Source organism: Gymnodraco acuticeps, unplaced genomic scaffold (assembly GCF_902827175.1).
Source record: "Gymnodraco acuticeps unplaced genomic scaffold, fGymAcu1.1, whole genome shotgun sequence".
Classification (NCBI taxonomy): domain Eukaryota; kingdom Metazoa; phylum Chordata; class Actinopteri; order Perciformes; family Bathydraconidae; genus Gymnodraco; species Gymnodraco acuticeps.
The window spans coordinates 923511-940449 of NW_022990701.1; the positions used below are offsets into that span (position 1 = coordinate 923511).

General features: G+C 42.5%; 1 protein-coding gene across 1 annotated transcript in view; it reads left to right on the top strand.

Annotated features, from left to right (window-relative positions):
- The first annotated feature begins 334 nt into the window (after positions 1–334).
- hhip (hedgehog interacting protein) overlaps positions 335–16939 on the top strand; it is a 31783-nt gene continuing 15178 nt past the window's right edge. The window contains exons 1-5 of the mRNA XM_034231469.1: positions 335–1154; positions 4997–5189; positions 9280–9424; positions 10316–10517; positions 16329–16480. Coding sequence (XP_034087360.1) covers positions 885–1154; positions 4997–5189; positions 9280–9424; positions 10316–10517; positions 16329–16480 — 962 coding nt within the window. The 5' untranslated portion in view covers positions 335–884. The remainder of the gene's footprint in view (positions 1155–4996; positions 5190–9279; positions 9425–10315; positions 10518–16328; positions 16481–16939) is intronic.

The window sequence follows — 16939 nt, forward strand, 5'->3', positions numbered from 1 at the left end:
CTATCTATCCATCTATCTATCTATCTATCTATCTATCTATCTATCTATCTATCTATCTATCTATCTATCTATCTATCTATCTATCTATCTATCATAGCAAAGGCACCCTCATTGTCCCCTCAAACATTCAGTAGCCTACCAATCGAAACACAAGTGGTTTTTTGAAGACTTGCGTAATAATTCTCTGCACTTTTCAGTGGATTGAGCCCACAGTGCGCCTCCCACTGCCTCCACTCACCGTCCTCTGCTCCACCAGGTAACTGTTTACCTCGACGTGGACGCGACTCTGTGGCCACATGCGCGCCCCCGCGAAGTCATACGTCACCGCGCTCGCTCCTCTTCTCGCGCGCTGGTTAAAAAGAAGGAGGAAAGAGCACGGGAAAACATGTGAGCGGTCTGAGGACTTTAGTGAGAGACAACTTTTATGTCTTCTGTGTTTTTTTGACCCCGTGCATGCACAATCCGCCTTGCTGTGCTTAAAAGGAATTACGTCTAAAGGAACGTCACGGCTCTTTTGCAGTTTACGGTGTTTTTCTGGGGTTTGACCTTTTGTGATCATCAGGATAAATTGTGTTATTGTTTTGTTTTTATTTGTATTTCTTAATTTCTTAGTTGTACTGTATAAGCAGAGGCAACCATAATTGATTGGTAAAAAAAATGTTTTTATAGCAGTGGGTCAAATTCAGGCACCTGCTCTGACTAACAGCATATTTCTAATTTTCTTGTAATAGGAATCTACTGCTTTCAGAAATATAGCCCAAAACAAAAAAAATACTCACATTGCAGGTTAATTAATACCACTCTTTTATTTAAAAGGGGGGGGAGCTGGTTTTTGTTTTATTTTTTATATATTTTTTGTATTCATTTTATGATTTTTTAAAACTATGAAGCATTTGCAATTTGTCCTGGTCCTGGCCATCGCGGTCAACGTGTGGGAATGTGGAGACGCAAAATTCGGCGAAAGGGGAGAAATTAGCCCCAGGAGGAGAAGATGTTACGACGGGAGTTTGCCCAAGCGGCTGAAGAAAAGGGAGCGAAAAGTGTTGCTTGACGGCAGCAGCAGCGGAGAAGTTTGCCACAGGTTATACCCCCGTGTGTCCTGCTGTCCCACCCGGAGAGCCGCATATCAGATCCTGCACCGCAGGGATGCCAGGGTAGGTTATTATATCCCTCCACTACGCATGCATTTCCTTTAAATTGAGACACTGGGCTTTTACGGCTTAAACGCCTCAGGAGATGCATTTACAGCCCTTGTGTATTGTCATTCTGCCTCTTTTTACCGACAGCTGAATATGGGGATGGTCAGGGGAATTTGCCCTGGGCTCTGCTGCCTCTGAGATGTAATAGTCTTATTTTAACATGCCTAAAGGGACATACCGTATGTGTGTTGTATGTTACACAATTGCCCACCTTACAATAGGCTTCCTTCCTTTGAAATGTTACCAATAAGTTCGCCTTAATAGTTGAAGCTTATGTTTTTTGTCTATTTGTATCGCCATAACACCTTTAAATCGTCTAATAATATATCTTCAAATTAACTTAAAGTGCTCGTATAGTGTTCGACTATGTTTTCTGTAAAAAGTGTACCTGCTCCTCTTGCTCACCTCATCTGAAGATAAACATATTTCGAGGTTTTGATGATTTTCATTTGGTTTGTTGTCACGCTTACACATCAACAAATGGAACGCACCTTAATTCAGCTGTCCAATGCGCTTCGGCGTTACCATGGTAATCACTCGCCGATTTACGTTACTTCACGCCACAGTCAACTGTCAGGAGAAAGGGGAGCTAGCTAAAACTGTTGAAACTGTTTGCCCCAAAAGGTAGGACCCCGGTTGTAACTTTTTATTAGCCGTCGACCTTTTTCTGCGCAGCTGGGAGGTGATAGCCCACTCTGCTTCTTGTCGTGTGTTTGACAGCTTGTTCTCAGCGTTTTTCCGGTGCAGGAATTTGTTTGTCTAACGTATTTAACGTTAAGGAAAAAGTCCCACAACACTCACCGCTCATTTACGTTAAACTCTTTCGCGTCGACCGAAGTGATACAAGAAGTGTAACAAATGTCATGTAACGAAGGCTTTTAACTATATGCTCAGTTTCCGTGGAGTGATAGGCAGGACTGTATGTGCCAAACTTTGTATCGGATTCCGTTGAGTCCTTACCGGGCTATTCTCATGTAAACCACTCCTCGAATGATTCAGTGGCTGGGTGGTATCTTACTTTGTGTTGCGACAAAAAGCCATATTGCATCATTTAATTTGCTCAAGTCATGCAAATAAGAGGAGGAGGAGGGGGGGGGTAGGACGAACTCGACTTCTCCTCCTCCCCACTACACTGCCCACACACGGAGCCCTTTCTGATTATGGCAAAAGACTAACAACAACACCATTGTGTTTGTTAGTTTCACTAATGGGAGAAGCTGGAAAACATCACTCTCCCCCAGTCATCAGCCCTGTCCAAGTGTTAATGCCATTGAGAGGGTGTGTGTGTCCTTCACTATATCCCCCTGCCAACCAACTTACACCTATTCCCTGAGGACAAGTGTTTTGTTAAAGCTTAGCACTTTCTACATCAGTGCTCTCCCTCTCTCTCTCAGTCTCTCTGACCATATGAGGTTTGCAGAGAATCACTGATTTATTGCATTAAAAAGAAAAGCGAGATTTCCCCCAAGTGTGGCAATGTATATTAATATGTTTGTTCCGGCAATTTCATTGGCAAAAGCCATTATGCAGATGCTATCCTAGAAAGAAGTAATCCTGTAACAGCTGTTCTCCCACATGAAGCTTGGTTTGATGCCAACTTTAGAAAATGTAAACATCTGATAGAGCCTGGGAATATGTTATTGGAAATGTTCTTTTCTTACGCTTATATTGTTCCATTTGAGTTTGATTAGGGTTATGTTAATTGACCTGCTTTTTTGTGTCCTCAGCAAAAGTGCAACAGTTGAGCCTCATTTTCTCCCTGCTTTTGAAGAACATACTCACTGAGATTCAGCATAAGACAACAAACAAAGGTCCACTTGTTCTGGTTTGGATGATGGCAACATTGGAGCCCATCCCAGCAACATATGGACACAGGGCATGGCTGAGAGCACACCAATGCTACTCTCCATGGACCTCGTGCCAGCCCATGGCACACAGAATCAATGGGCAATTTAGAGCAGGAGGGCAGGCCTGCCTACGACAACGCATGGCATGAATTTGTAGGGCCCAGATACAAAGGAGCGCACCAGGGTGACCAGGGTCACAGCCAGCCTGGAGCTCCCTTTTTTGAGGAAAAGTCAACAATTAGATAAAATATAGAACAGAAGAAGTGGGATTCAGATCTGACTATGTCTGACTCTGAAACCTTAAAAAGGCCAGACTTTCATTTCCCCCTTCAATTTGTCCGTTATACTGCCTGTTGTGATGAGAGATTCTCTGTGTATGTTAGTACATTTTTTCAGGTAGACCCTCAAGGTTTTGCCAGATGTTCTGCCACCTGTTGTGTAAACACGGCTCTGAATATCTTCTAAACTGAAAATCTTTTCCCCAGGTGCAGTTTGTTCTGCAGTCAGAGCGAAGTGTAAGGCATATGTTGGCCTTGGGTCCGCTGGTCTAATTGACTTCGACAGACTGCTAATTTGTTGATACCAGAGTGGGAATGATGTGCCTGTCTATCTCTAAATTGGTGTTTACACATGGACCTCACACAGAGCAAAGCACTACCAGCCTGCCTGCCTGCCTGCCTGGCTGCCCAAGCAGTGCTGCTCTTGACCTAAAACAGATTACATTGTGTTTTATTACAGCTAATTTGTTATGTAAATAATCCTGCTAATTTCTTTTGGATTAACTCTTTGTGTATTTTTGCGGGAATGATCCCAAGTCAGGCTTTGAGGCTCTTATTTGGGTTTATTTGTGCACTGGGATCTGTCAGACATGGGAATTGTAATTGGACTTTAACTGTTTATGAACTTGGGTAAGTAGGCAGTGAATGAGATTATTTCTTTGTTTATTTCTCCAAACAGACAGGGTGTTCCAACCTCAATGTTTAACAAATTGGAATCAAAGGATAGAGCATTGGATATCACAGAAAATGTTGTTAGGAGAGGATAGAAGTGTGCTAAAGATTTAAAATGTCCAATTGCGAGGCTTTGTTATAATTCAGTTTGACTGAATAAGATTGCAGAAACTCTCAGAAATTGTTTCAGTGGAAATAGACCATACCACCACTTCCAGTGAAAAGTTGGAGCGTTTTTGCAGTGTGAATGGTGTGAAGCTTCATGCAGATCGCAGTAGAGACTGCAGACTTTCACACTATGCAAGTGACCGCCTGTTTCCTTGCTAATTCATCAGATGATGCTACAAAAAAAGAAAGTTGCAATGCAAACTAGCAACCCTCAGCGATTGTCAAATCTGCAGATCATGTAGAAGATAAACAGAAATCGTATTAATATTGAAGTTTACAAATGATGTAGAATGTGGAGTAATGGATTATTACTTCGTGTGGCACTTTACTTGTTGCTAGCAAGTTTATCTGACTTTGTAGTAATATGGGAGAGAGAGGTTGTCAACATACAGTTATTTACAATGTGTTGTTGTATATGGGTTGAGTAGAAATCATGGACTTTATGTGATAACTGGGATGATGTTGGCTTATTTAGGACTGAATGGTGAGGGATGGAAAAAGTGCTGGAAGATGTTTAGGCATCTCTGTGTTTTTAATAAAGGAACATCCAAACATTTAATCTAAATCCTTAATTGTACACATGACACAGACTGAAATGAAGACTACATATGGAAAAAGTTAGATGACATTTGCATTTTTTCAAAAGTATTTTGGACTTACTAGAATCATTTGGATTATTATTAAATTATAGTCTTTAAAAATCTCGAATAGTGTTTAAGTTATTAGGGATTTATGATACAGAGGTTTGAAAATGCGACCTAAAATCTAAACTAAAGAAATAAAAGCCCACCATTTTAATCAAGCATTGCTCCCTTTTGCGTGTGGTCTCCAGATTTTCTCCACCAACAACACCGAGTGTGGACTTCTCCTGGAGGAGATCAAGTGTGCTCGCTGCTCCCCCAATGCCCAGGTGTTGTTCCACTCCTTGGACATGGATAAGATGCCACACAGGGAGCCAGACCTGCCACGCCTCTGCCAGGACTTCTGCCGAGAGTTCTACTACACCTGCAGGGGGCACATACCAGGTAAATTATACAGATACTGATGACCATGAATGTGAATTCAATTATACCCCCTGCTCGGTTACCTGGTGATGACACGAGCAAACATATACACATAAATAAAGTAGGCATACGTGATGATTCCTGTCTCATACATTTGAGATGAAACTGACACCTCTGATTTTGATTAATTAAAATTCCCAGCAGAGGCCTCGTTCCTCATTGAGACGCAGCCTGCACATGTACAACTGGCAGATTTTTGGACTTGTGCAAGAAGTGGTGCGTCAGTAGTCTGGTCTGTGAATATTTATTTATCCAGCTCTTACCTCATCTGACCTCACCTCCATTTGTTGCTGCGCTTGTCTCACCGTTTGCTGTCTCGCTCCTTGCTTAACAGTTGCACTTTAACGCATCAGTAAAATGACCCGCCACATACTGCCTACATAGACACCAGTTTTCTGATTAGTCTGCAGTCTGATGTAGCACGTTTTGTCAAGCAAACAGCAGAGCGATATTTTAGCTGTTGTTATGCCACGGTATTCAGTGTAGCTGTATTTATGGAACCAGGTGCAGAAAGTTTTGTTCTCTTGTCTCCGTTATGTTTGTTCAGATCATGCACGTTTGTTTTAATCAGTGTACACTTGCAAACATTGGCTTTTTTTAAAGACCTTGAGAGTAGTAACAATACACAGATTTGAAGCATTTCCTGACACGTGAATGGAAAATATTAGATTTGCAAAGGTGGGTGTGAAAACATGCACGCAAGGCATTGTGGATACTGCTCACTGGACTGAAGTGCTGGGGATGGTCCTGTATTCGGGATGCATCAGCACCCTGGCTGTGGTCTAGACATGACTTCTTCAGACATCAAATTGTCACTTAAAAGCTTGTGGCTCTAACCCTAACCCTAGCCACCACCATGTTTTCGTTAAAGTTGTACATTCACATGAAACTAAAGACAGTTGAAGTGTTTCTCTGCTTGCCCCCATTATCTCTGACCCTCAGCTCTACTATGAGATGGCAGAATTCCTAGAACAGGGGGTAAAACTCATGCTACAGTTTTCTTGTGGATGTGGTTCTGCTAAATGATAGGAGCCCCTCTGCCCTTTGAAAGCTTTTGGTCCTCCACATTTCCTTTGAAGGGATGCAAGATCACAGGTACCTGTGCTTTCATGGCATACCAAACATGATCAAACACTTTCTGATCTCCACCAGCCAAGTCTTCTTCCAATCTCTGACGCCACAAACTGATTAGATCTACTCAGATTTGCAAACAGAGAACAGTTTCAAACACACTTGTCTGCAACCCACCCACATGCTACAGCTCAAGTCAAATATCAAACGCATACATTCCATGTGAGTCCATCCTCGTCTGCATCTAATGGCCTGCTCGCATATCTTGCACAGCACTTGAACTACACTTAAGGTCGGCGAGTGGAACTCCAAAGTGCGTAGGAAGAGGAAGAAGGAGAGGAGGAAGAAGGAGAAGAAGGAGACTTGTCTGGAGTTACATTACTTGCTTCTGAGCTGACAGACATATGGGCTCAGAGAGTCAAACCAAAAAAGCTCCAGAGAGGAATCTGGAGAAGAATCCCCCCTCCCCGTGTTCACCGTCATGCTCCTCCCCGCTCCCCCCCCCCTCAGCCCTCCACAGATCAGCATATGTGGTGACGAATGACACATTTATTTTTCTACAAAGGTTGTGTGTATGTAAAACTGCTGAAGTGCATCAAGATGTCAAGTACTTTGGGTGGGCCACCCAGGTTGCCTTGGAAGATAACCAGATGGAAGTATAACTTTAGCGCTGTGGAGCCGGGAATATGGACGGAGTTCTCTCTCTTTCTCGCTCTTTCTCTCTCGCTCTTTCCTGTCTTTTTTGTTTTGCATGGTCTTCCTTTTTATCTTTTACTTGTTTTGTTTTTTGACTTTTACACAGTACAATAAAGCTGGAACACAAATACATATAATACACATTAAAAATGCATATCTTGCTAAACACAACAAGCTTGAAAACATAGTTATCTGATTGCAAAAATGTTAATAATTGTGTTTTAAATATTTAATACATTTTAAATATGTAATATGGATGTGTTTTGATTCAAGCTCTGGATCTTACCATGCAAGGCAGCAACAGTATATATTACCAAAAACCTGAACAGACAATATGTCTTTCACTTTAGCTAATTCAAAATGTCTGGCCTAAGGTATTAAAATGAAACAGTAGCCTTTACTGCATCCATAACTGTCGTCCTGCTCCCATGAAACTTTCTAGCAGCCCTTGATTAGGCCATGTACTTAGCCCCCATTTCTTCATAAAGACATTTACTGCCTTCACTCTCACTTCTGCCCGGAGGCCTCCTACCTTCCTCGTACTCCTCTTCTCCCATATCTTCCTCCCCCTCTTCACTCAGCCCCCCACCCTGCACCCGAGGTCCCTAACCAGCATGGTTAAGATAACTGCAGACACAAAGTGAGTGAGTGGGTGGTATGGCCAGCGCTCTGTCTGTGTGTGTTTGATCTCCATGTTGTGTTTAGATGTTTCAGGGGATATCCTATCACCTCCAGTATTTGGTGCGGTCAGCGCTTGCGGTCGGTGTGGCAGGAGAGGCAGATGAAAGGAGGGACAGGGAGAGTCCTGTTTGTGTTTTTATCACTGGTGTATTTGTCCTCCTTCTTTCCTCTGAGGGATTGGCTAAAGGAAACAATATTGGCAAGATTGTTTTTAGGTCGCAAAGGGCCTCTGAGACCCACTGCACACTTAGCTATTTGCCGGGAAAAGTGTTGTGACTGCACAGGATGGAGGCGTAGCTGCGTGTGACTGCTGTGTTTACACAGGTCATTTTTTGCTCTGGCACTAAAACATTTTAGGTAAACAAGCCGTCCAAAGGGAAATGAGGAATGATGTGAATCACATGCTTAATTACTTGAATACAATTAGTACGTCAAATCAATGTTTTTACATAGACATCACATAAATATCACATTTAGGGATGCCTGAGAAATGTAGGATTATTAAAAAAGTGTTTTCCTCCAATTTATTAAAATAACAATGTTGCATAGGGTAAACTATCATCCACTGTTACTATGGACACCACTACACTAATGTGAGTTTTTGTCACGCTGACAGGTGACAGTAATAGCTTTGACATGGTGTGCCCCTTAACGTGTGTGTGTTGCAAGAATTTGCCAAATGAAATATCCTTCAACTAGCCTCATAATGTGAACTGTTATGACAACTGAAATGTCATATTCTATGATCTCTTCAAGTAAATATGGAGGTAGTTAGATTGGGTTTGTTTCGGTTGTGTTTGGGCTGTGTGAGCAGAGCCTTCACCAGCTGGGTAAAGGGAATTGGATTGTACTCCTTGAAAGGTCAGGGCTTTGTCACTTAGATTAGAAGCTGCAGATGAAAATCACTCCTGCTTCCTTGAGATGGCTAAAGAGAGAGATACACAACTGAAAGCATTCATACAGCACACAAGTTGTTACAATGAGATGTTTGTACAAATCAGACAAGATACTAAACTGGATTGTTGCTGAGGATTTGAATGTGTCATCTGGTTAAGAATGTATAATGAAAGTGAAATAAAAAAGCAAAGCCTTACTATGAAGAAAACCAGTCCCTTTTTTTCCCGATATGAATCCACAGTGCAAAAGTATAATTTCATAAATCAAAATAAAGACAGTTTAACTGTAATTTAGAATGCAATCATGTGTCTCTCTGAGGAGGCATATTTAACAGCAGAGATGGGTCTTATCTGTGATCCTTTTGGTTTGGCTCAGTTTTTTGCACTTGTTCATTTCAGCCCAGTCAAGCCAAGATTTGGTTTGGCTCATCAAACATATCTCCATCCCTCCCCAACAACACCATCACATCCTTTCTCTCTGTCTCTATTTTACTACATTGTCCTCTCTTGCACTGAGAATTCCATGCACACCGTGATAGTACCGCTTTGTACTCAACTTCCATGTGGAAAGTAAGATCCAAAGTACTATAAAAACTATTTATTTGATTAAGCTGTGTACCTAAACCAGTGTATACATGTCAGTTACCCTGCATCTACAGTAAGAGTAACCCCCTCTGTCTGTGTCTGTTTTCTGTTGTGTTTGCTAGAACTGTTCCAGGCCGATGTGGACGAGTTCTGCCAATACTATGGGAGGAGAGATGCAAGTCTGTGCTTTCCAGATTTTCAACGAAAGCAACCGCAAGGGCAAGATTCCAACTACTTGGGAGATGAGAAAATAGAAGATATCAGCAGGTTTGTAGCCTGACTTTTACTATGCTTTTTTTCCATTTGAGGGTTGAGTTACACCATATATAAGATGTACTGATCGTTATTTTCAACGAGCTTTGGCTAGTACGTAAATGTGTTTCAGCCAAGTCAACGTTTAGGCTTCATTAATACTTATGAGTTTAGATTCATGACATACAGTCAGGATTTGATTGTTTTCATAGTCACATATTCTGGGTTCACTGCTCTATTTGGACATCGTCTGTAGTCTATACTCTCAGACAGAAATGCTAGGCCATCTCCTCTCTAATCCTAAAGTTTGTCCAGACTGCATTTGCTCAGCTTTGCTCACATAATGAAAATGCTTATCCTGCGTCATTCTGGTTGCCTCCCTCACTGCAAAGGTCTGTACATCACAGAGGGCTTTGGCCTTTTGTCCATGGGGGATGCCTTTCATCTCTGTTCCCCCTGAGGCAAGAGGGCCAAGCAGCATGTGCACCTGAATTGGAGCAACTAACATTCAGTCAAATAACTTCCACAAGTTAAAGAGTCAGAGGCTTATTTTTGGCTTCTGTGCCTTATCTTCTTGGGGTCTTCTTGGGGTCTTCTCAGGTAAATGAGAAGGAAACTCATGTTAGTTATGGGCTTACACTAGGGGAATTTAGACACCGAGTCCAGATGCAAAATGAATAAACGTGATATCCCACCTTAAAAACAAAGAAGGTGTGTTTTGTCATTTGGCACAAACATCGGGAAATAGCAGTAAGGTATTCCATTAAGATTAAGATGTTTCAACTGTAGTTATGTGTTATTGTTGATTATTTCATGCTTCCTTTACATTTCAACATTTCTACCTTATAACTGGATTATTCCCTGCCACCATCAGTCTCTGACCTTTTGTCTCCCCTTGTTACCCAGGAAACACAAACACAACTGCTACTGTGCCCAGGAGGTGTTGAGTGGTCTGAGGCAGCCGGTGGCCCTGGTGCACTGTGGTGATGGATCCCAGCGGCTCTTTGTCCTGGAGAGGGAGGGAATTGTCAGGATACTCAACCATGACCTGGAGCTAATCAAGGAGCCCTTCCTGGACATACACAAGCTGGTGCAGAACGGCCTGAAGGTAGGAACGAATCTGACTTTATAGTGTTGACAGTGTTGGAGGGAATCCAGATGTTATATGATATGATTTGAACACAGATGTTAAGGGATTTGAATGAGGTTGCGTGAAGTATTGTTTGCTACATTGCTAGATTAATTTGCTAGAGCTTTAACACAATCCTTTGCAACACAACTTTGTGCACCTATGTAAACGTGTGAGGAACATCTCCAGCCAAGACAAATCCCTTAAAAGTGCTGCCTGTTCACTATTAGTATTCAATTATATAATTACACCAAACAAGCAGTCATTCATCAAATGTGACCGTGGCTAATCATTACGCTATTATCAGCTAATTAACTGTACATTCAGCACACATTGTGCTCACTGCTAATTTTCTGCTAATTCGCACAAGATGGGTTAATGGCTTTCTTAATCTCTCCCATATTGTTCCTATAAAGGTTCTTGCATCCCACATGGTTACCTAATACTTAACATCGTGTCTTAACTATTTACCTCTCGTAGTGACTGGATCAAATTCTCTACACTTTTTATTCACTTTGAAAACAATGTTTATCAACTATCCGATATCCTTTTGATTTGATTGAAAAGACTGATATATCTGTTATTTTTTGACAGCAATAAGCATCTATTTAGCATTTACTGTATATTGTGTGCTTTACCCCCTACCATCATGAAAATGCACCTGCAAGAAGAGGGGACATGATAGGGGTGTTGAGGGGCGCATATAAAAAGGGCTCAACTTCTGTTTGGCTTTGCGCCAACTCTGAGAAAAATAAACATAGGCAGAGCTGCTAAAACAAAAAAAAGGTGCACATGAGGTATCTTATGTCATTAATGACTTTAGAGTCTGTTGCAGCATTTTAGGAATTGTTACGACAGTTGTTTCATAAAGATATATATGTAACCGATTGTGGACTGTACTGTGATGCTAGATCTTTGATTGTCTTCCTTCCAACATTGGAAATGTGGCGAGACTTGAACTTACATTTTTATAATACAACATATCCTGTAGTTCTAAGATTTCTATATGGGTCTCAATTGCAAAGACACTGTACTCATAAGGGCAATGTCCTACTATTTGTAACCAGTAATCCTTACTGCATCTCGGATTTTGAATTTGAGAATTGTTTGGAATTTGTTGTGATTGCACGAGATGTGGGGCACACTCCCAGACAGGAAGTGTATCTATCACGCTACCTCCTGCTCGTCCACTGACAAGACCCTTTGCTTACAAGGAGTCAAACGGAGCACAGCGATTGAATATGCAACTGCCCCCTGCGGTATGCTCTCGCTGCTCTGCTGTGCTCCCTTATCATCATTCAATCCAAACTGGTTGTGGATAAAGTGATCATTATGACAATTAGACGTGGCTCGATCCCCCGCAGGCCTCAGGAGTCCTATTCTGTGATGTTGGCTGGCGGATTGGGCTCCCAGCCACACGGGGTGAACAGAACCAAAGGAGGGCTAAGGTGTTTACTGGCAGCATCAACAGGATGGAGCTGCCTTTATACAGAGAGAGGAACCCAGGCCCCCGGGAGACAGGGCAGATAACGGGTTTATCATCAGCTCCATGCACATGCTTTGATTGTAATGTTCTGTGTTTCCTTCTGCTCCTCTATCCCCCTCCTTCCACGGATCCCCCCTGTGCCAATTAAGCTGAACTGCACAGAAACAATGCTGTGCTGTGGTGGTGTGGGCTCCTAGCTGCGCTGTGGGTGTTCTTCTCCTGAAATCCAATCTCTATACTCAAGCCCCCCCACTCACCCACCCACCCACCCACCCACCACACATTCACACACACACTATCCATGTCATCATCGCAGTGGTCTCTCCACAACTAGCTCACATTCACACACCTCTACCATGTTGGTGAATGTTAGACAATCCCCCTGATTGGACAGGGCCCTGCTACAGGATGTGGTTCAGAATGAGTGCATGTAGACCAGTTAGATTATTCTTACTAATGTGCTGACTATTACTGGATGTTTTAGTCCAATACCAATGCAAATACTTTTGATTAAAGAAGGAAAGGGAATACACTTTAAGCTGCCTATTGGTTTTCGTTAAAATACATGTTTTTGACATGGTAGTAAAATCCCCTGAACTCCTGTTCGAATTGTTTTTAACTTTTCCATTATACCAAATCTGTTTTTGCCCATTTACTGGCTGTCATAAAACAACAATAGAAACCAATTACAAAAGATTGTGTTGCTTCAGCTTGGAAGCTGTCTGTTTTTCTACAACAAATTCAACAGAAGATATATTACAAAATATAACTTCAGGTGATAAGGTCTATTCTTTGTACAGTTCAATTCTCTACTAATTACAGCAATTCTCAGACTAACAGCATCTTGCACTGTACAAGAAAAAGGCACTCGAGAGTAGCGCGTGCGGTAGTGACAGTGAGTTTTATAAATGCAGACATCTGAGCATAGCCACCCAAAGCTGACAGTCCACTGACATTAGCCCGTGTAACAGGGGCGAGGGGGCCCGCATTAAAATATTTCACTGCTTAAACAAATAAGTCACAGCATGTTATTCTTTCTGTCCCTGCTCTGCTGACAGCTGCTCTACATTCTCAACGGCCATCAGCGCTGAATACGGACGACTAAAAATAGTGGCCTCATCTTCGCCATAACTCAAACTGATCTCACAATGATCCTCAGCGTAAGGCCAGAAAAAGTCCATTCAATGAATTTCATGGTTCAGAAGATAGATTATATCTTATTCTTTGTTGGTAGGAGACGTAAAGCGTCATGAGATTGCTGTGAAATCGTCACAGGATTTATGTATCAACCGGTGGAGGAGTTTCAGTGGAGATTTGAGTCTCATTGTACAAGGGAAAAGCAGAGAATACTACGCGGGAAGTGTGTGTGAGGGAGGGAGGGAGTTGTGAGTGCAAAAGCTTCAGGTAGTCTTTGAGTGAAGGGCGTAGACATTGTTTTGCTCCAATCAAGCCATGTGGAATGTCTTTTAGTGGCGGTTTGCCCACGAGCCAATGAGGAAGGATCAAAAGGTCCAGGGTAACAATACATGAGCCAACACGCACGTCACTGGGACTCAAAGACAGCTGCAACACGCAGAATTGAAAATTGTAGCGTTGTGTGTGTGTGTGTGTCGCTGCCTCCACCGCTCAGACAGGACAAGCATTCCATGTAATTCGCCGTGAGATGTGAGATAACAACCGAGTCTGCACCTCACTTTCCCAGCTTTCTGTGGAGCGACGCCAACACTTTGACAGGGCCAAAGCCGGAGCCCCAGAGAACAGAATTGGAGGGAAAAGAGGAATGCAGAGGCAGGTGTTTGTGAAAAATGAAGAGATAATACATCATGAGAAATTCAATCAGAACCCCCTGCCTGGCTGTGGAAGAATGATGGCAGTCGTAAAAAACTCAAAGATGTTCAAGGGAAAAATGGAGTATGGAATGTGCTTTGAGTTGACACGGCAGAGTCATTTGTATAGTTTGAGGTTTGGAGATGGCAGGCATTATAATCAGCACAAATGAACATCTGCTATCATGGTCAATTATTATTAATATGAGTGTTTGCAATTTAAAAAAGAATGTGGAAGCTACCTCTATATTTTATGTTGTCATCTTATGAGCTGAAGGTGAAAAGTACAGCATAACACGGCATATTTTAAACTGCTGTAAATGTACCATGAGACAAGGCAAAAGAAACACTCCTAAATCTAACTGCAGCTTTTAAACCAACAATGTTGAAGCTGAATTCCCCTAAATTAACTTTAAAGCTGACAATATGTGAGACCTGCCGTTTTTCTAAATGAGCTTGTTTGTACAGTATATTATTTTTTGTGTCGTGCCAAGAATATCTTACCTACTGCAGCTCTGGCAGGATGATCAATGCTCAGCAGCAACAGGTTGGCACTTTGTCTTCTTTTAATCAAGGTATCTCCTCTGCAGTAAAAGCCTTTCTGATGCAGTGTTTGTTTATCATGGCTCCATTGCGAGCCCTGCTGTTCGCCTGCTGCTGAAGGAGCTAGTCATTAGCAGGAGACCTTATATTTCAGCCCATTTAACCACAGTGTATCTTGGTGGTCCCCCTTTGGCTCCGGATCTAGGCCTCTTTGGAGTTGTGGTCTTTGACCCACTCTCTATGGTGAGTTTATTTTAGGGATGTGGGTCACTGCATCCCCAAATTCAACATATGGATCCAGCATTTTAAGGTGAAGTTTGGAATCTCTTTTCCCAAGATGAAACCTTTTGACATTCTTTGGCAAAGTGCATTCTGCTCTGCTCTGACTAATATCCAGCTGTACCGTGTGTTGTATCGGCTCCCACATAACTCCCTTTTTATTTGAGTTCAATTATCTGACATTTAGTAGTTCTCATAAATTCGCTTTGGAGGAACTGCTTTTTGGGGTAGAGATTTATTCGTCCACTTTCACAAGATTTCACTTTATATTCAGATTGATAGAACTCGTGTGGCTCATTATTAGGGTCTCAGTTGTGGCTCATTGGTACTTCAAGTTCATTCCTTTGCGAAGACTCATCCCTTTTGCATTTGCATGTGTCTCTGCTGTGCCGATTCTAATGCAATACAAACAGAACTATGAGATTTGAACACCGATTTATTATTTGTTTTCCTTGGCCTGTGACTTAGACTACACCTATCAAGGGCCTGCCACTAATGTTCAAATCTGATATATATATTTCCTGAATTCCTTTCTTCCTTCTACTATTTGAGGGAATACCTTGAGGATGAGACGGCTGTGTTAGTAAATGATACTTGTTTGTTTGCCATGAGTGAGATAACTTCTCTGCGTGATGCATCACTTTTTTTGTTTCCTGAGTGGAAAAAAAAGAATCAAGCTGTTTTTAGAGGGACACAATCACACAGAGACCACTTTATAAACATTCTTCACACCTAAGTCTAGCATTCTGTTCATTCTTTGGACAAGAAGAAATAGTGAGGGAGAGTAAAACATAGAAAAAGGGCCGACCTGGCCTGGCTTGCCTAGGGAATGAATTGCTGAAGCTGATTATTACAGCGAACTGTGATGGGAGGACCACCAGGGTAGTGACAACTGATGTAGCTGCCTCCGGGGTGAGACAAAGGTTTACATATTACACAAGCAATTTAGATGTTTTCTAAACATGTTGCCAAGACAGTGGGAGTTGGCAGCTCTCTGCCCCCCCACCACCTCCCCATCCAAGCCTTGAATTTTGCATGGATTTTGTGTAAACCAGTAAAGAGCGAGGAGACGCGGAGCAAAAAGCACGGACTGAAGCACTCTGCACTTTTGTGCTCTCTATGAACTGTGAGTGAGCTAATAAATTCTTTCAGCCACTCAGCGTAGCATTCACGGATATCCCCCAAAGATTACACACACAAATCACTGCACAATGGAGGCCACCGGGAGGGCCCGAGCGTCACTGGGGCCCCACGACCCTGTGGACAAGCGCACATAACCAGGCTGCAGAGAAGACTGCGTAAAGGCGGGGGGTTGTAGAAGAGGCGCAGCTCTACCCAGAGTCAAATGCTTTATAATGGTTGGTAATGGTATATTCAAGGAGGTTGGTGAAGGTGTGAAGTGAAACAGGCGAGGGTGGGAAAAGAGAGAATGGAAGAATAGCAGGGGTGTGAAAGGGAATGTGATGGATAAATAAAAAAGAGGGATTAGAGAGGGTGAAGAATTAAAGAAGGTGGGGGGTGAGGGATGTGTAGAGGCTGCATGTAGTGGTCCGGGTGATGATGAAGATGACCGAGGGGGGTGATTCCAGCCCGAGCAGAAGCCAAGGAGGGACATAATTAACTCCTGGATCTTTTGTGTTTCTCATCTGACTGCAGGGTGGAGATGAAAGGGGCCTGCTAAGCCTGGCATTCCACCCCAATTACAAGAAGAATGGCAAGCTCTACGTCTCCTACACCACCAACCAGGAGCGCTGGGCCATCGGACCACACGACCACATTCTCCGTGTGGTTGAATACACCGTTTCGAGGTAATGGGAGAAGTGTGTGCCAAATCTACCTTAAATATGGGCCGTTCACTGCCTGAAAGGAAACCCAAACCTCGGCTGCCTCGTAGTCTACATACGTTTAACCGACCCATTAACTATTGGGGATGGATAATGCCTGGCCCACTAATTTAACCGCCGAAAAACACAGGACAGTTTACAACGTGGTCAGTCGTAATTTGTAGCGATGCATGACGATTGGTGTAAATTCCCACAAATTGCTTTTCAGTACATCTCTCATTTGACTGCTAATGGTTCAAAATTCAAAAAGCACAATTTGTAGAACTGTTAACCTTTTTAAATGAAATAAGAATGGGATGAAATGGAAACTTATTGGATGTTGTAAAAAAAAGTATTGTAAAACCCTAAAAGGAATGTATTATAATAGGCTGTTCCTATCCAACAACACTTATTCGACACATTTCTGCCAGAAACCATAGGAAC